General features: G+C 42.5%; 1 protein-coding gene across 1 annotated transcript; it reads right to left on the minus strand.

Annotated features, from left to right (window-relative positions):
* Positions 1 to 1,015: 1,015 nt before the first annotated feature.
* patl1 (PAT1 homolog 1, processing body mRNA decay factor) lies at positions 1,016 to 18,998 on the minus strand (the record flags this gene model as incomplete). The annotated part of the gene is made up of 20 exons (XM_079219270.1): positions 1,016 to 1,495; positions 1,674 to 1,866; positions 2,032 to 2,123; positions 4,179 to 4,304; positions 5,366 to 5,525; positions 5,640 to 5,785; positions 6,401 to 6,460; positions 7,686 to 7,783; positions 7,870 to 7,987; positions 10,126 to 10,270; positions 10,501 to 10,718; positions 11,287 to 11,373; positions 12,042 to 12,143; positions 12,396 to 12,596; positions 14,228 to 14,308; positions 14,696 to 14,784; positions 15,458 to 15,718; positions 16,003 to 16,218; positions 16,710 to 16,812; positions 18,957 to 18,998. 19 exons carry the CDS (start codon positions 18,996 to 18,998, stop codon positions 1,713 to 1,715), a joined length of 2,499 nt encoding a protein of 832 aa, XP_079075396.1. The 3' UTR covers positions 1,016 to 1,495; positions 1,674 to 1,712.
* Between the last annotated feature and the right edge of the window lie 1,100 nt (positions 18,999 to 20,098).

The raw sequence follows: 20,098 nt of genomic DNA on the forward strand, positions 1-20,098 counted from the left end.
CTACTACATTTCACTTCATAATATTACACGTATATGCCACAATATGTAGAATGTACCAGCCTTTTTATTTTATGTGACCATATTATGTCATACTGTTATACCACTTTACTTTGAGGAGACATCACTGTTAGTCTAGAACACTGAATAATGTTTCCACCAGTAAACCTGAACATGCACATCTCTCTCTGTGACAGTGATTATAACTGCATAACTCCATAGATTATAATTAACTAGAGGATACACTTTTTCCTACACGTAGATCTTAAACCCTTAAATATAAACAGTAGCCCGTCCACCCTACGGAGGAAACTCATTTCGGTTTTTTTATTAAACTAAAAGTTGGATAAAATCTCCATTGTCCTCTCCTTATATGTAGTGAGGTGTCTGTAGGCAGAACTGCAGCGCCGCTGACTCGCCGCTCTCCTGTCTGACGTCACACGCTGCCACGGACTCTGCGCTGCCAGTAATCTCACTCGCTGTCTCTCCAACAACGTTAGCTAACGTGTTAGCAAGCTGACTAGTTTGCTATTATTAAACTGGTGGGAGGGAAATGAAGCTGTAGACATCTTAACGCTGATTGGCCAAGACTCGCGACGTCAAAGATCTTTTGTTGCTAAGATGATCACGACCTCAGTTTTTTTCTGTGTCCCACTCCAATCTCAGAAACGGCGGACAGTTGACGCCCCCCCCCCTCCCCAAGACAAAAACTCTTCGGATCTACACCATTCACGTAGGTTACCTATTTTGGTTTCAAAACGGCGAATTTCGCCGAAAGGTGAGGGATTTTCATGTCTGTAAGAAGTGAGCCCAACTCACTCTGTAGCCGGCTGTTCATCTCTGCTTCAGGCCAGAGGCTACATTAGCTGCTACTAGCATAAAACCCAACTCTTTCACTAAACTACTGTACGCAGGCGATTTGCACTGAATACACGACAGAAGAATGCTGGGGGGAAACGACATCTCTGGTTCTGATGGTTCTTTTTTATATATAAACTGTCCATTATGAGTGTGACAATGTTGGAAGTGAAGCACTTAATGTATCACAATATTTGGTTCTATACTGTAAGACTGGACTGAAACACTACAAATAGAAATACTTTTTAATTTGAAGGTTCATCACAGGCATAATTGTAAACAAGATATTTAAAAATGCAGATTTTATTATAGTTGTCTTACTGTCTGTCCCTCATGCACTGCCACTCATTCACACACACACACACACAAACACACACAGACACACACAGACACTCCAGAAACTAAAGACAACGAAAAACAAGTGACAAGAGATTCTGCGGTATTAAAATTCAATCCACAAGAGATTCATCTCAAGAGCACATGCGCACACACTCTCGCACACACACACGCACACACACACGCACACGCACACACACACACACACACACACGCACACACGCACAAAGAAAGGTCTGCAGGTCTGTGAGGAGGGGGTTGTGTTGATATCGGTTGTAACTTCTAACTGGACAAAGAAGTGATCCTGTGAGTGAAAAGAACAAACTATTAGTATTTATTTTCATATTCATACGTGTGCACATTGTGTTACTATGTGCCACAACATTGAAATAACACGTTAATTCAAGGAGCTGGTTGCTCTGACGTCAACTGTATGTGACCAGTAAATAACTAAATTAAATAAAGCGCATGCTCGAACTCACAAAGAAGCAACATGCCACCTTTTGTGTGCGTTGATGAACTCACTGTAGCTTGTCCTGCAACAGCTCCAGCCTCTGCCGATCCACGTAGCGCGAGAAGAGGGAGAGCAGGTTGGGAGGCGTGAAGAGGGGAGGAGAGAGGGAGGAGTTGGGGACACTGAGCAACTCCCTCGTTACTGAAAACACCAACTCAGTCCTGAACGGAAGGGTGGTGTCAAAGAAGTAGAGCGAGAGAGAGAGAGAGAAGAAGAAGAAGACATGAAGGAACAACTAATAACTGATGGCAGTGTTTTGTCTCAGGGAACAGAACCATTTTGGGATGAGTCCGTATGACAACATTACTGACGCGCCAAAAGCTTACCATCGATTGTCATCCATGAGTTGACAGTTGGGATCCGTGCTCTGCATCCTCTCTCCTTCACTCAGGATCAGGTACAGCAGCGTCACACCGAACTAGACGGAAACAAACAACGGTGTGTGTATGTTTGGTGTTTTGTTGATATTTTCTCTCTTGGTCATCTACAGCTGCTGTTAAACTCATTTTATGTGGCCCGCGAAAAAGTGGGTCGCCCTATGCTTTTATTTTGAAGGGGATTTTTAATGCAGCGGAGTGCCATCTATTCACACTCCTCAATGCTGCGTTCACAACACGCTTTACTTGCATGAGTTTACATGACTTCTGATAGTTTGCGTCATTCCCGACTTAAAAAATAAAGTTTGTGCATGAAAGCACTGCTGAGTCAGTTTAAAGGCTGAAGTTATAAAAAAAATATGTGTGTTGTATTACCTTGTGTTCTTATGATGCACTTTGGGTTTAAAAGGGATTATTTCTACTAGTTTATTTTTTTTCTGTTGGCATATTGTAATTATGCTGTAATATCTCAGGCTCATTCTCGGCTTGTCATTCAGGGGTGATGGTGGGTCAGCAGCCAGACCAGGAGAACCGCTGGCCCAGACCAGGAGAACCGCTGGCCCAGACCAGGAGAACCGCTGGCCCAGACCAGGAGAACCGCTGGCCCAGACCACATGCATGTTCTTATTTGCTCACAATTATTTGTTAGACCAGAGTTATGTCCTTCTCAACTGTGACAAAAAAGCTTTGTCTTTGTTATTTTCTTCTGTTTTAAGTTTGATAGAGTAATGTGGGTTTCTTCACCCTAAATTAAATGGATGTATATCATAATAGAGAAATGTGCTTACATATATTTTTAAATTAATGAATATTTTGTACACTTATTGAATAAACAATAATCAAATACAAAGACAGACCCTTTGAGGGCGACCATGATGCTGTTGGGGTGAGAATGAAATCTACAGTATTCACCCCACCGTGCTGTTTTTTTTCTCTTTTGTTGTATTACAAATCCATTTTGATTACAGGTTGCATCTGAATTTTATGTTTTAGACATACAAAAAATTGTTTTAAAGCACTTTTATTTTTTAGAAATACAAAATGTGCATATTTATTCACTCCGTTTACTATGACGCCCCTAAATAAGATCTAATGCTACCAGTTACCTTCACACATAGATTGCTCACACATGGACTTTATTCAACTTAGCGTCACATGAAGAAAAGGTGTTGGGAGTTTGCCAAAAGGCCTGTGGGTGACAAACATGTTTTCTGATTTTATTCTTTAGTTATTGGCTTTTTTTCTGGCCACTCTTCTATAAAAAGTTCCATCTTGTTTGAGTGTGCAGCTTAAAGTGTTCCCATGGACAGATACTTTGTAATAATGGATCAGGTAGAAATTTCAACTGGAAATTCCGGACTTTCGGCTATAGTCAAAGCCGAATCTTGTTCTCCATTTTTCTTACCGTCAACAAATACCAATTTTTCTTTATTTAAAAAAAAAAGAAATTCCTATAACAGCTGGTCACTTTGGTTTTTAGCAACTGCTACTCAAATGGTAAATAATGTAATTGCTGGGTTGATTAGTAAAAAAGGCGTATTAGTGAGTATATACACCGCATGTGGAATTCACACAAAATAATGGTAATGAAGGAACATGTCACCCAGTGCACCAGTTGTGTTTAATAGTGTCTGGGAAACAATATGGAGGAATACATTTACAATAGGCAAGCGGTCAGTAGTCTCCTAATGGCACACAGTTTGTTTAACTAGTGCCGTGTAGCTCCACTGTTAACTAGTAGTCAGTTGGTTTAATGTTAGCGAGAACATTACCAACCAGTTTGACCAGAGGATCAACTTTCTCTGATCTTTGCGCCGAAGTTAATGAATGAGTTGTTTTAGATCATTTTGCTGTGTGTGTGTGTGTGTGTGTGTGTGTGTGTGTGTGTGTGTGTGTGTGTGTGTGTGTGTGTGTGTGTGTGTGTGTGTGTGTGTGTGTGTGTGTGTGTGTGTGTGTGTGTGTGTGTGTGTGTGTGTGTGTGTGTGTGTGTGTGTGTGTGTGTGTGTGTGTGTGTGTGTGTGTGTGTGTGTGTGTGTGTGTGTGTGTGTGTGTGTGTGTGTGTGTGTGTGTGTGTGTGTGTGTGTGTGTGTGTGTACCTTGTTGTGCAGTACTGTAGCCAGTTGGCCCTCACTGCCCTGAAGCTCCTGGAGCAAGTCTGTAAGGGCGGAGCTCGACAATGACTGGATCACTGCGGAAACCGGCTCCACTAACCAGCACAGCACCTAAACGGGAGAGCAGAGACGAGGATGAAAGCAGCTGATGGAAGCAGGAAGCATGTCAGAGTTTACTCCATTGTGTAGGAGACATGTTTTAGTGATAGAATGAGAATCTGCAGTTCAAGACAAACATTGAATACTTCTTAACTGTGGAACATTGCTGTCTTTAAGTGGCATTTAATAGATCAAACCTTGCAGTGCAGGTTGAATTGATTCGTTTCATTTCATCAGATTGTAACACAATGTCGTTTATAATTACGTGACACCAGCACAGAGTTTCCCATGGAGTTTTAAGATGGCTCACCTGAAAGTCTCAACTGCATGCATTTACTGAAAGTGGCTTTTGTTTAGGCCGTTAGTTACTTTGTAATGATCATGAGAGAAGGAGCAGCATTAAAAGGGTTTCTATTAAAAGTCAATAAAAACCCTGCGACATGAAACCGAATCATGAGGGAAGGAAAAATCTATAATGAACACTGAATCAAAACAGTTCCTATATTTTTAAATACTTCGATATAGTGCTGTATGCTGTAATTAAATTAGTTAATGTTTCTATCCAAATCGAGATGACCCATCAATCCTTTATATATAAAAAAATCATAATTTTAAAACATGTAATTTCCAAATCACAAGATGTTGAAAGGATTTTAATAATAATCTGAATATTAAAAAGGGTCTTAACAAGTGAAAGTTTAACCTGGTAACAAATGTCACACAGCTGTAGCTAATTAACAACAAACTACAAAAAAACTCAAGACCATTTGAAGTCAGCTGACTCGGGACCTCAACAGAAGCCCTGCCTTATTTAATCGGAAGTTTGATTTTGCTTGGGATAAAATGTATCTAGTGAACAAAACAAATACAGGTCTGGAGTAAAATTTAGAGTAATATATTAGAATTTAAATCACAATACCTGCATTACACATGTATGTATTACATCCTGTCCTCCTACATAGTGAGAATAAATAGATATATGTAGGACAACAGATAAGCAAAGAGCCTCTGTTAGGACCTGGCGTTTTCACTGGAACGGTCTGCATGTGTGACTATGATGTTGCAGCAGTTACCTGGTCCTGCTTGTCCTTCTTGGCCAGGGCCGGAAGGTTGCGGGAAATCGCCATGACAATGGCGGCAGCCTGCGGCGAGGGGAGGAAAGGGAGGAGCCTGGAGATGAGCCGCTTGCCCTTCCTCACTGACATGATCATCACACACTGCTCATCACTCACTCTTATCGAGAGAAAGAGAAACATCATTTATTTTAACATGCGTTTTTACTGAATAAGAACGCTCATGTAGTTAAGGCATTCTTATTTATCAATGTTATCGATCTCTCTCTCTAACCTGTCATCCCACTCCTTCTCTCGGAGAGAGTTGCACAGCTGCATGGTGTTGGCTTTATGCCGCTCCAGAAGAGCCTCCCTGTCCTCCTCGGGCGCCTGGACAAAACGTTTCTCAAAGTCTTGAACCTCCAGCAGCATACTGTACATCTGGTGGACAGAAAGGACAAGTGTCACACAAATGGTTACAGAACATCCGTAAGTCTAAGTCCCATCTTATTTCAGGTAGAATGACATTTAGGATTTTTACAGAAACATGTTTCCTAACAGCATTTAGGGGATATTTAGGTTATTATAGAACTGTACTAATTTAAGGATTACCCAAGTGAGGAATCGGCATAAACCCGGTCCTAAAATCAAAATAACTGCCAGTGCAGCAGCCGTTAGGTTTGTCTTGCAATGACAATAAAGATGAGGAACAACATGAACCCCAAAATATAATGATTTTAAGGCTACTCAAACATATGATGACTTTAAATTCCCCAGAACATGTATTAATTAGTGGTGTCAATTAGATGGTTTATTGACTTCAGAGCGATTGAAATGATTTTTGGGAGTGGCAAAAAAATGAAAGTAAAGAAAATAGTCCTGATCTTTGTAGATCAGCTGTATAATCAAACAAAGGGATCATCACCATGATGGGCAATTACTATCAGCGACAAACTAAAAACTTGATCAGGGATCTCTAAAAGTTTATTTTCTCCCTTTTTCTTTAGTCACGATTAATCACAAAATTAAATTGTGACCATGAGCTCAACATCCTACCTTCTCCACAGTGTAGAGAATTTGTCGCCTCTTGTTCCAAACCTGTTTCTCTCTTTTCTCCTGGAAGTAGACAGACAGGACTTAAACATGCAATTGTATTGTTACTTATGATTAAAATAATGAATCATACACCAGGATCTTGGAAAAAGATCTTCAAAATTAACAGGAATTACAATTTATGTATAACATGTTTTAAAGCAGCAATAAATTGCTCAAAACTTAAAACGGAACTAACATTCTAGCAAACAATGTTTATGAACACAGTATTCAACAGATGGTCACTAATAACCAATCAAGCTGTTTGAGTAGGTATCGGTCCAAAGAGAGACACAAAAAAAAATATCAAGGTTTACTGGATTATGGGTCAATAAATGTGGTCAACACACATCTCTCACTCGTTCCCTCAGTTTCGTTGTAGTTGCTCGCTAATCGCTCCCATAACAGCATGTCAGCAGTAGTAGAAGTATAATATGATGAATTTAACAACACGATCAGCAACGCCTGTAATGAGGTGTCTATGTTGAATTAACCACTCTTAGTCAAACGATAATCAAGGCAGGGTCAAGCGATAGGGGCGTGACTGCCAAGTCCCAATCAAGTAGCGACGGTGGGTGTCTACGCCATGTTTACACCCGTAAACTAGGAGTAGTTACTAGGAGTAACCCCAGAGTCTTGAAGCTTAGCCATCCACAGAAGCGTATTGTTTCCGGTGCTCTAAAACTCCGGCCGAGTGCGGACACTCCGTGTAAACGAAGCAAAAGATATGCGTTTAAAATGGAGACGTTGTAGTTTGGACATGGTCTCGATAAAGGCTGATCAGAACGGAGCGTCCTGGACAGCTCCATTGAAGCTTTCTTTGACACCCATTTTAAAATAATGTAAAGACCGCAAATTGACCTATATAGACAGACATGCATATATGTTCAGGTGGTTAACTGGTTTACCTTTAACATCCCTACCAAGAACCAATCCTGGGGCAGCTGTCTGGCTTTTTTGTCCATGAGGCAAACAATCAGTGTTTTGTGCAGCAGGGAGTTTCCACAACCTTTTAAACTTGCATTTGTTCCCCCAACTGCCTACAGAGAGTCGCTGTGCTGCTGATGTAAACTCAGCAGCCTCACATTGAAAGACAAGTTTATGACTACAACTGAACATTTCCTGATGCTGCTTCAGTAATGAACACTGAATTTGTTCTACACTATAGAAAATATTGCTCTTGAATCGATGTCTTACAAAAAGAGAACATTGTGTTCATGAAAAGAAACAATGAAACGTGCAGACAGACCTCGTCGTCTGTGCGGGTCGTCACCACAGCATCGATCATCTTGCGAGGGTTGTTGACGCTGGAGACAGTCAGCTTACCCAGCGAGCCTGCAAACTGAACTGTTGGCAAAAACATGAGCATTCAGTAGAGGTCTCCAGGATCATGCGTGTGATCACGTACTCTGGTGTGTTCTGTTGTCGTTTACCTGGTCTGTAAGTGTGTTCAACCTTGGCGACCTGTGGAGTGATCAGTTTGGTGGTGTATTCCTTCTTGCTGCTGTCCCGCTCTCGTTCCTGACGTTTCTCCATCTTTTCATAGTAGTTCTGCAACACATGCATCACAAGTTTCAGTGATCCTGAACCAACTTTGACTTGCCCGAGTAAATATATACATCGCCATGGTGTGACTATTTTCATTATTGATTAAACTCCCGGAAACCGGTGGATTGCTCCCTCCAGGTGGGGACAAACTGCCTACCCCAAGCGAAGGAATTCAAGTATCTCGGGGTCTTGTTCACGAGTGAGGGTAAGGTGGAGCGGGAGATCGACAGACGGATCGGTGCGGCTGCAGCAATAAAACAGGCGCTGTACCGGTCCGTCCTGGTGAAGAGGAGCTGAGCCGGAAGGCGAAGCTCTCCATTTACTGGTCGGTCTATGTTCCAACCCTCACCTATGGTCACGAACTCTGGGTCGTGACCGAAAGAACGAGATCTCGAATACAAGCGGCCAAAATGAGCTTCCTCCGCAGGGTGGCCGGGCTCACCCTTAGAGATAGGGTAAGGAGCTCGGACATCAGGAGGGAAAGGAAAGGAGTCGTGTCGAAAGGAGTCAGCTGAGGTGGTTCAGCATCTAGTCAGGATGCCTCCTGGACGCCTCCCATTAGAGGTTTTCCAGGCACGTCCAACTGGTAGGAGACCCCGGGGAAGACCGAGGACACGCTGGAGGGATTATATCTCCCGGCTGGCCTTGGAACGCCTCGGGATCCCCCAGAATGAGCTGGAAAGTGTTGCGGGTGAGAGGGAAGCCTGGGTCGGCCTGCTGGACCTGCTGCCACCGCGACCCGACCCCGGATAAGCGGCTGATAATGGATGGATGGATGGATGGATTAAACTCCCAATGATGATAGATTAAACATTTAGACTAGAAATTGACCATTTCAGTTCCAAAATGTACCATGACAATAAAACAGAAAATCAAATCCTCACACCTCACACTAGATCTATATTGAGCCATCTAAGCTTTAAAACAGTGTTCATGCGAAACGATTTGCATCCACACAATGTTTTAAACTTGTTTTTGTAGAGGGCTTGTAACATTTAAAAAGATGCAGGTTTAAAATAATGATCACAATAGAAACAACAGAAAGTCTTCTTAACTGAAATGCCCGTGCTGATCTAACCACTCAGTAAAAGCCCAAATGCAAGCACCTTTGTGGTACGATGATGATCATTTAAAAAAGTAAATAATAATCATTTCATTCTTCTTTCGGGGCCAAATATATTTCAAATGTTGATACTTTTGGTACCTGAATTATACACCAGACTGGATCTTTAAAAAGGAGGGTAGTGCTTGAAATCATTGTTCTGCCTCTGTTAACCATGGTTGCATGCAAGGAAACACGTGCAGTCATCATTGCTTTGCACAAAAAGGGTTTCACAGGCTGCTCATGAAACTAAATCAATCATTTATCGGATCATCAAGAACTTCAAGGAAAGAGGTTCTATTGTTGTGAAGAAGGCTTCAGGGCGCCCAAGAAAGTCCAGCAAGCGCGCGCTCCCGTCAGTCCAGTATCATGCCGACATTAAAGCATCCTGAGACCATTCATGTATGTGTGGGGTTGCTTCTCAACCAAGGGAGTGGGCTCACTCACAATTATGCCAAAGAACACAGCCATGAATAAAGAAGGATGCCAAAACCGAGAGCATCCAGGATCAGTGTGGTGACGAACAATGCCTTTTCCAGCATAATGGAGCACCTTGCCGTGAGGCAAAAGTGATAACTAAGTGGCTCGGGGAACAAAACACCGACATTTTGGGTCCATGGCCAGGAAAACCCCCAAACCGAAATGCCATTGAGAACAAAAACCCACAAATTCTGACCCCAAGCATTGATTATGCAAGAATGGGCTGCCATCAGTCCAGATGTGGCCCAGAAGTTAATTGGCAGCATGCCAGGGCAAATTGCAGAGGTCTTGAAAAAGAAGGGTCAATACTGTAAATATTGTTGACTCTTTGCATAAACTTAAGGGAATTGTCAATAAAAGCCTTTGACACTTGCTTGTAATAATACTTCAGTACACCATAGTAACGTCGGAAAAAAGAGCTAAAAACACTCAAGCAGCAAACTAATACTTGTGTCACTCAAAACCTTTGGCCACTGGTGTATAATTAAAAAAGGTTGGATATTTTAAGCTCCCTACATGAATGCAAACAACAGGGTAACTACAGCCTCTAAAAACCAACCTGATAGTAGTAGTCATCCAGATAAGGGTCGGTACTTTGCAGCTGCATCATCTGGATCTTGGTTACCCATTCCTTCTCTTTCTGAGTCATAAGGTTGCTGTAGGGGTCCCTGCTTCGCCGGTCCCCTCCCGTCCTGCCACGGTCCCTAAAAGGAGACAAAGAGACAAGATGACCCACTGGCCTTTGGAATGTAACATAAAAGCAACAGCTGCCATCTCTGTTCCGAGTGTGACCTTAACCTGCAACCTGCTCAGGGATGCGTTTAGGCTAATGTTGATGGTTGGTTAGCGACCCAGGTCAACAGTGCTGTGTAACCCTGCAGTACCATCATTGTTGACATGTACTGTGTGAACACAAACATACACATTTGCTTACCCTCCTCGGTTTTGCATGCGCTGGGTGAGCATGCGGCGGTGCTGGGGGTGGAGGTGGGTGGTGTTGTGTCGGATAGGTGGTGTGTGGTTGAGGTGGCCATGAGGGGGAGGTCCCATTCTGTGACCAAGTGGAGGAGGGGGCCCCCCGAAGAACGGCCTGAAACCGCCACCACCCGGTAACAAAGGAGGCGCTGGTCCACCATGAGGAAAACCAACCACCTGGAGAGAGACAGAGACAGTGTGAGAGAATGACTCATGTGATTTCGGGGGAAACTATTGAAGTATTGGAGATGGTGTGTCAGTATTAATCTGAGAAGCACTTTCTGCTTTATATAATGTTGTCTTAGTCTGAACAAACCCAAGCCTACTAGCTAGCTAATGAGACTATTTTACATTTTGATGGAAGTGAAGTGTCTTCTCTGGTTTCTAGAGCAAAGCGGGGCTTAAGAAATACCACACTAACTTGTGAAACACGGAGAAGAAGATTGACATTAGTATTATTTGTAAGTACAGCCTGGACAGCATTCACATTCTCAGTGTCAGCGTAGTCTTCCCCTAGTATTGTAATAAAAAAAACATCCTACTCTTTCATCTTCTTTAAGTGCTGTTAGTGTTTTGTGCATTGCCTCCAATTCGACTTTTCTTGTCCAATGATTTTAGTTTTCTGGATTTCCTTATCAACCCCATTTCTCTTATCCCAATGTTATTACCCACGACCAAGTTGAAACACTTAATTAAGAAACCAGGATGTATATGCAGCAATCTAAAGACTATCTATGATACCAACCTGAGAGTTGAGCAGCTGGGCGCGTTGAATCTGAGACAGGACCGTACCGACTCCAGGAGGAAACGGACCGCGACACAGCGGCGAGTTCTGGACAAAACAGCACACATTCACATACCCATGAATAATGAAAATTGAAGTTGGTTTGTCTCTCTTGTCTAATCCATTTTTCCATTCTTATTTGTTTACTTTCCAAGAGTTTTATGTGAAGATCAATAACACGTTTATGTCTGTACCACAAATATGAAGCTGCCATCAGCAGCTGGCTAACTTAGCTTAGCAGAATAGGACCAGCACCCTGAAGCTCACAAATTAACATAGCATGCCATATTTGTTTAATCCTTCAAAACCACAGTGTAAAAATGACAGTTGTTTTAAGCAGAGGTTATATAATTATTGGCTGTGACCAGTTACCAGGCAACGGTTGGAACGTTACTGGTCCCAGCCAAGATCTCATTTGGCACATAATTACTCTTCCATTAAAAAAGCAACTAATATCACATTTTTTTAAAGCTTCATTTCCCGACCTAACATTAAGAGCAAATCGGTTAACGAGGCGTGGCTATCGGTCAGGGGAAACAATCATAATTAGCATCCTTAGTTTGCAGGCGCAATGTTCAAGCGGTTCATGGATGAAATCACAGAAACAGATTTATTGAGATGTGTTGTGCCATTTCACTTTAAGGAACCCTAGAATATTTGAATCTACAAAGCTGACAAATCGAGGGAAGGATGGAGGAGAGGAAAAAAACACTCACAGCTATATTGAGGAGGGTGTTGGGTGACACGCGCTCAGGGAAAGGAGGAGGGTATCGGTGGTGAACCGGGGCTCTCACATGAACTGCCGTGGGATGGTGGATCTATACAGGACAGGGTTAACAGAGACAAAGCCAACTGCATGTTAAGTATAAACAACATGACGCAGCACGCAAAGTACTACAACTAACGAGACTGCCAGACACACTAAGATGTGAATAACTATAAAAATGGTTTTCGAGACATGACTTTTAGTGTTCATTCTAAATGAAATGTGGAACTTGTTAAAAGAGTGAAATGATGGAGGAAGAACATCAGTAAAACAGTGTAGCATAAGAACAACGTCTGTTATTCACCTGATGGTTTAGAGCGTGGCTCATTGGCTGTTTGGGCGGGGTCCCAATAGGCACTGCTCTCACCGGAGGAGAGCCAATCACCGGGGAAGACGAGCGTGGAGGCGGTACCCTCTCCGACAAATCTCGTCCTTCATCATTCCTACCCTGATGAGGTCGATTTGGAAGGCCCACCTCCTTGATTATGGACATCAGAGGATTATCCTGAGGGGGACAAAAGGACTAAATAAAAAAAAATATCTATCAACGCTTGGTTGAGCTCTTTCCACGTTGAGCCTACTATACACAATTGAGAGAAAAACATGTGTACAGTCGGTACACCATGTTAATTAACACTATTCAGAAAAAGAGATTTAATGTATTATGTGCATTTATTAGGGCCCCGGGCACCAAAAGCCAGGTTGAACGAAGGCCCTGTTGAAACTGTACTGTTTCTTAGTGATGTGTCGAGGCTCCGATGCGAGTGTCGAGTAATCCAGGTAGATTTTGGTGAAGCGCGTATCGAGGCTTGTGTCGATGACGTATGTGGTGACGTTGGAAGCCTCTGAGCCGGCCGTACCACGTGACTGATTCAGAAAATGGTTCGTGGGTTTGCCGTGCAATTTGAAATATAAGGGGCAGCGAAACTCAATGGATTCCCCCCTTCCTCTCTGTACCCAGCTTCATGTGTGCCTGTGAAAGGGTATTTTATAAAGCAGGCAAAATAGTCTCAAAAAGCCCAGCACAGTGGAAAAGTTCTTATTTTTACTTAAAAAAATTGGACACATCAACATGGACTAACGGAGCTGAGGCTCGAATCACCGATCCTCTGACTGAAAGTCGGATATTCTAACCACTGACCCACAGTCACATCACAACCCTCTCCCTATTTGTTTCGAGTTTCGATTTTGACCCCGCCAATATATTATAAAGATAGACACAATATTAATAAGTTAATAACCGATGTATTGGCATCACAAACATAATTTATTCAATTTAAAGCTTCACACACCAAAGCCATGGTGTCGTTATGATCACTCTGCCTGTTTTACATGTATTGTCCACTTGGTGGCGCAGTAGAGCAAATGAAGCTCCGTGAAGCGTCGGGACATGAGCGAACCAATTGGATGGAAAGCTTCAATGCTTCAGGAAGCTTCATCTCGCCATCACTACTGTTTCTTCTTTCGCTAAATTAATTGGGCTTTGGGGGCCACCCACCACTGTTCTCAAACAAATGTAATCATCTCATGTCTCTTGATTTAAATCGGCAATATTCTTTTTACCATGTACGTAGGAGTATCACACAAAACTGTCCTCTTTTTATCTTAAAGTAACAACTTCTACCAACACACTTTGATGCCTGCTATGTAAAATGCATACAGGTTCGAAGGTCTGCCATCATATAATTATCAAACAGTTACATGTTTATGGATTTAGATCAGGGGCTGGCAAACTACGGCCCGTTGTGTGTTTTAATCCGGCCCGCCGAATATTGGTCAACATTTGTTTTCAAATTATAGTAAAGACCGCATTCATTTAGCCTTTTTCCTGCAATACCCGGCGTTTCAGTTGATCCCACCTTGGATATGCACTTTGCATGGTAGCCCTTGCCATCAGTGTGTGAATGGATGAATGATGACATGTAGTGTTGAAGCACTTTGAGTGGTCACAAGACTAGAAAAGCGCTATTCAAGTACAATCTACTTACCATTCCCATTTAAAATGTGTTGCGTTAGAGATATGTTAAAGCAAAATAAAGGCTACATGTTCCATTAGGTTCATCTGAATCCATGCTTTAGTTATGCTGTACTACACATGCATGCTCAGTGTTTTGTAGAAGAGTGAGCGTCCCTCACCTCCATGTGAGTCACAAGTCCAGGGGTGACACTGACCGGCCCAAAACCCATACTGTTCTCCCAAATACTGTGAGAGTTCATCTAGAGATAATGAGAAATAATTTTTTCAAGCAAAAATATTTTACACAAACAACATTTAAATAAATGTTACTGCAAAATAGAAATATAGTTCACAGCTTTAACTCAAATCCAGACAAGAATCTGCGGATTAGTAAATTGTGGAAATATAAACCATGAATCCATCCTTCATTAATATCTTGGAGCTTTATAATAATACTTTATTTATAAAGCATTATAATTAAAGCACCACTCAACTGAAGCAAGGTTCTTCTCACACAGCATAATCCAACGTTTAATAAATATGGAGGTGATTGCATATTTACAAACTGGCAGGCTTTAAAAAATACTGGTATACAGACACCGATCTGTATAGTAGACTATAGTACCGATAGTGAGTTAAAAGCTCACCTGGGCCATAGGAGCAGTCCCTCTGCGCAGTAAGTGCTGCTGCTGTTGGTAGCTGAGCATTGACGAGAGAGGAGGGCCGGGAGGAAAGCCTGGAGGAGAACAGCAGGACACAGCAGATCTTATTATTTTTATTAGTCTTAATTAAAGAAGGACCATTCACAAAAAACATTAATCTCTCTCGGCAGGTACACACAGAACAATTCTAAGACACTTACACATTTACATTCAATAGATTACAGTCTCTATCTCACTATGCAGACAAATCTCAAGGTAAAAGTTGAGAAACTTGAACTCAGAAGATATACGTTTAGGTGTAAGAACATGTTTTAAGCGTGTATTTTGTATACATTTTGCTTTGTCATGTAGCAAACTAGATACTCGCACGAAAAGCATGCTGGTACATATCGGCACAGCCACAATTGCTAAATCAGCCGTCTGTCAGCACGCACTGGAGATTATATTTCTTCAGTGTACATTTACCATCAGCACCGATTGGACGTCTACATAAAATTTGGCACATTTTGTGTAATGTATAATACTTGGCCACATGCTCCAAACAAATAGAGGGCAGCATTTCATCCACTTCTACTATCTCTGTAACACATGGACTTCTTTAGCAAAATGCCAACACAGAACTGTAACATTCTGTTGGTACTGTTCAAAGTTCATGTTGCAGGCCAGATTTGACACATCACACCTTTAAGATGGCTATCTGATTGGTAACTGAAGTCACCAATACAAAACTATTGCGCTCATTCTCACCTGAGACAGAGGGCACAGGAGACAGCTGGTGCTGGGGGTGAAGGGGATGCTGGTGTGGTTGAGTGGGATGAGGGATGGAGGAGGATTGGGGCAGGACTCTGGGTTGGTCCAAGCCCTGCAGAGCGGACAGGCTGGAACGTGATGAGGGGGATGGCCCCGGCCTCTCAGCAGCTCCAACCCCAGCGATGGCCGGGTCAGCCTCCAGGATGAGTCGCGCCAAGGACTCAGCCAAGTCACCTCCTCCTCCTCGATCCTCAACATCTGAAAAGACAGTTTTAGTTCAGATTTTTCAACCAGGTATATTTTTTTTTATCCCATGTATATTATTGCTCTACATATGATATATTAAACAATATATATTAAACAATCAGTCAAGGAAACAAATCTGTGGCCAGTTATCCAATCAATTTGGCCTGTTGCCAAGCCAATTTTAAACTCTCAAAAATCAAACTAAGTACTTCAGATGATCTCAAGACCTAAAAATCTGAAGACAACTGAAGAGGATTCCTGAGTCGAGTCCATATTCCTCTAATTAGAAAACTGACCTGGAGGCAGTCCAGAGGAAGACAAAGAGAATTGTAGTGAAGGGAGGGAAGATGGAAGGGGGAGATGTCCCGCTGAGGAAGGGAGACGGGTGGAGGGTGAGTCCTCAGCTCCGCCTAGATCAAATTCTCCTCCAGTTCCTCGTCCTCCCAACCCCGCTCGTAGGCCACCCCTCTCCAGCCCAGCAAGGCGTTTGTGTTCCTCCTGCCAGTCGTCATCTGGAAGAAGAGAGGAAACTGAGTGGTTGTTTGTTCTATGGCGATATATATATATATATATATATTTATTTATTATGTCACACATACATATCTCCACGACATCGGTTTTGCAAAACTGTCTTTATCGTGATAGGTGTAACTGACCCGTTGGCTTGTTGTGCTTCGGGTGTGAACGTCTTTACATTCTAACATGAGGTGTGCTTGTGATACTTTTTTCCCCAGGCAAAAATACCATATTCTCTATGTCGTATAACTGCACAGCAATTTGGTCTATTGAAGTTGATTGAAATGTTTTGAGATTGAACAAAGAATCTGTTCACGATGAATTTGCATACATTTCTAATATAAGTGTGACTTTCGTTAGACCGCCTTCTTGAAACTAAACTTCACTGAAAGTGAATACTTATGAATGTGTATAAGAGCGATTATTTTGCACTCCCTGAAGTATCGTGATTTAATGCAAACGCATTCAAATTGTCTGCAGAACTCACCGATGGCTCCAGCTCCGAACGTGTCATCGTTGAACTGATCGATTTCATCTTCCCCTACCAGTCCCTCGTCTTCTTCCTCCAACGTACAGTCTTCATCCAGGGACTGCAAAGACAGCAGGGAAGACCGATGAAGGGACAGAGGAAGAGGAAGGTGGGGCATGATGATGTGGTCAAGGTTGTGGGAAGAAAATGACAAGAGAAGATAGGAGGAGGAAGATTAGAGTTGGCTCAATTTCTAGTTTTGCCGGCCAAATCTGGTGTTCAATCTTAAACCAATTTAATTTTAAGACATTTGGACATGTTATAAAAGCAAACATTTTTGATTTAAGCCAAAAAACATTTTAGGATACACTAAGTCTCTCTCTCTCTCTCTGACTCTCTCTGACTCTCTCTGACTCTCTCTCTCTCTGACTCTCTCTCTCTCTGACTCTCTCTCTCTCTGACTCTCTCTCTGACTCTCTCTCTGACTCTCTCTCTCTCTCTCTGACTCTCTCTCTCTCTGATTCTCTCTCTCTCTGACTCTTCAAAGCACATTACTAGCTCTACTCCTTCCTGGAAGCCTCTGTGCTTCCTCGCCTCAAGTTTCCATGGATCGTGGCAGGCTGGAGCTGGAGCTGGTCCTGCCTCCTGCCATGGCGGCCCTCCTGATGCCCCCCCTCTCTACCTCTTTCTGCTACATGGATCGTGGTTATCTGGATCATGGTCCATGGTCCTACCACTCATTATATGATTAATTTCTGTCATATTCATGTAATGTGCTGTAAACTCTGTTACGTTGTTCCTTTTGGTCACATGACATCTATTGCTTCTGTCCATCTGGGGAGAGGGATTCTCCTCTGTTGCTCTCCTGAAGGGTTCCTCTATTTTTGGGGGAGTTTTTCCTGATCAGATGTGAGGTCCCGGGACAGGGATGTCGTATGTGTACAGATTGTAAAGCGCTCTGAGGGAAATTTGTAATTTGTGATTTTGGGCTATACAAAATAAACTAAATTGAATTATGTATACTGGCTAATATGCCATATTTGTCAGATGGCCTCTGTAACGGCCTGTTATCTGTGCATATGACAATAACAATATCTTGAATCTTGTAAATGAACACAGGCTCCCAGGGCAACATTACACTATAAAAGTGTTTGAACATTTTGACTTAAATAGCAGACATAACCATTCACAGTATTTGCACAGTAATAAGAGTGGTGATTTGATAGCAGTCCCAGCTGGTGACCATGAGCCAAAACATCGAACTAGCCTTAGAGATAACGTGTTAGATTAAAACATGTTAAGTAGCATTACACTTATGGAAAACAAATATCGTGCTAAATATATTTTACAAAGTGAACATTGAGTCGCGTGAGAATCAGAATGACTTTACAGTCAAAGCACAGCAGTGAGTTAAACGCTGTTAGCCGTGACTGTAAATACATCTACGTGGTTTCCAGGTATGCTAATAACCGTTTCATTAGCTGGCCAAGTCAGCAGTAGCAGAGAATGATTTCACACTGAACACATAAGACTAGAGACACGTTAACTGTACAAGCTAGTAGCTCCTCTTTACTCATTTAAAGTCTCCAGGACCTTCTGCTGTGTCGTTAGCTGAATAACTAGTTAGCCGCAATGCTAATGCTGATGTTATATCACGCAGGACCACGTCGATGGAAAACTGGCACCGCTGCACGATAACTACCCAATATAAGACCGTTTAGACACCGCTTAGAACCATCACACATGTGCCTTTCACACAGGGCATCCATTTATTCAACAATAAGCGAATCCATGTCTCCATTGGGAGGTAGCGCTCACCTTCCTCCTGGCTCATGTCACCAGGCTAGCGGGCTGCTTCACAGGCCACCGACCGCATTGCATTACAGGCGCATAAACAAAAGACAACATTGCTCTCTACATCCCGCGCAGTCCATCATCACTACCAGTTCTCTCTAGCACATCTACAATGATCTTCAGGAAAAGGGCACATTTGTCTTGGGGTATACTCACTTGAAATCGGAACATCTATCTTTGGGCTTTCGGGAAAAGAAGTGCATCGGGAGCGAGCGGCGCGCAAATGACGCAGAAGGGACGTCGTCCACTTGAACGTGCGCTGCGGAACGACGTGAACGCGCACGCATTTGATACGGCACTGCGACTGTTGTCATCTGGTGAAAGAGATCAGACAGAGTTGCGACCTATTCAACACAGACAACGTGAGCACGGGTTCAGAGCAGGCGTGCCTTTTTCTCCATCATTGCCCACGTGAGCCTTGAAGTCCCAGATGGCGTCACCCAGAGGCCCCATGGGTTCTTTGAGGTGCTGTTTGGTGCATAGGCAGAAACAAGGTGACCCTCTTGTTGCCCACGATGGAAAGTCCAAACCAGCAGTGCTCAGCCGAGGCGTGTGAGTATCCTCACCCCTGCCTGGTGCCTCTCACACTGGGTAACTCCAAAAAGAGTGCAGCCCCTCTCCACACGTTTAGCCCCAGAAGTGCTCTAATGGAGGAAAGCTCCCTTTCCTTCCTTCTGTGACAGCAGGGCTGTTCCAATAAGTGTTAGGCCGTACATTTCCCTGAGCTGGTATTTTCATTAGGCTAAGTTTATTTTGATTGCAACACGAGCTGTGATATAAGAAAACGCATATTTGAAACTAGTAAGGCGCACTCAGTAGAGTGCAGTCTTCCCTCTTTGTTTCAGTGCAGCACTTTGTTTGTTATATCCCGTCTTGTTCCCTATTGAAGTTTCTTCATTTTTATCATTTCAGTATTTCCTGTTTTATTTTGTATTACATACCTCTCCGCTTGTTTCAGAGACGTCACTTCCTGTCTTTGTGTGTTTTCCCACCACTGCGATTGCCCCGCCCCTGATGACTCTACCTCTGCCCAGCTCTACATACCAGTAAACCCAGTTCGTCATCTTGCGGTCTGGGTCGTGCAATTGAGTTCGGTTTCAAACTTAAAATCAAATGCAGGCGATCTGCTTGAAGCCATAAGACAATTCATACCTCATTCATTGTGCAATATAAATCAAATGTATACATTGTGCAATACTGTTCAATCCACTAAGTAATATTAACAACCATTCAGTCGGATTACATACTATTTAATTTTTTAATTTTAATCTTTACTGTGATTATGTATTTATTATGTTTTAATCTTGTTTTTATCCCTATGTGCCTTGCTTTTGTTTATACTATGCTCTAATCCTGCTGTGGGACTAATAAGTATTAGTTATAATTATTAAAGTATTATTTTATCTTATCGCCAAAAACAAAAATGCTCACCAAGCTGTCAAAGTATAATATATGTTCATATGCAAATATACATATTCCTATTTGGGTACATCCATACATGCACTACTGTATACAGTAATATTCATAGTAGGGTATTTTATTGAAGGAGATTT

Source organism: Taurulus bubalis (assembly GCF_910589615.1).
Source record: "Taurulus bubalis genome assembly, chromosome: 6".
NCBI lineage: Eukaryota > Metazoa > Chordata > Actinopteri > Perciformes > Cottidae > Taurulus > Taurulus bubalis.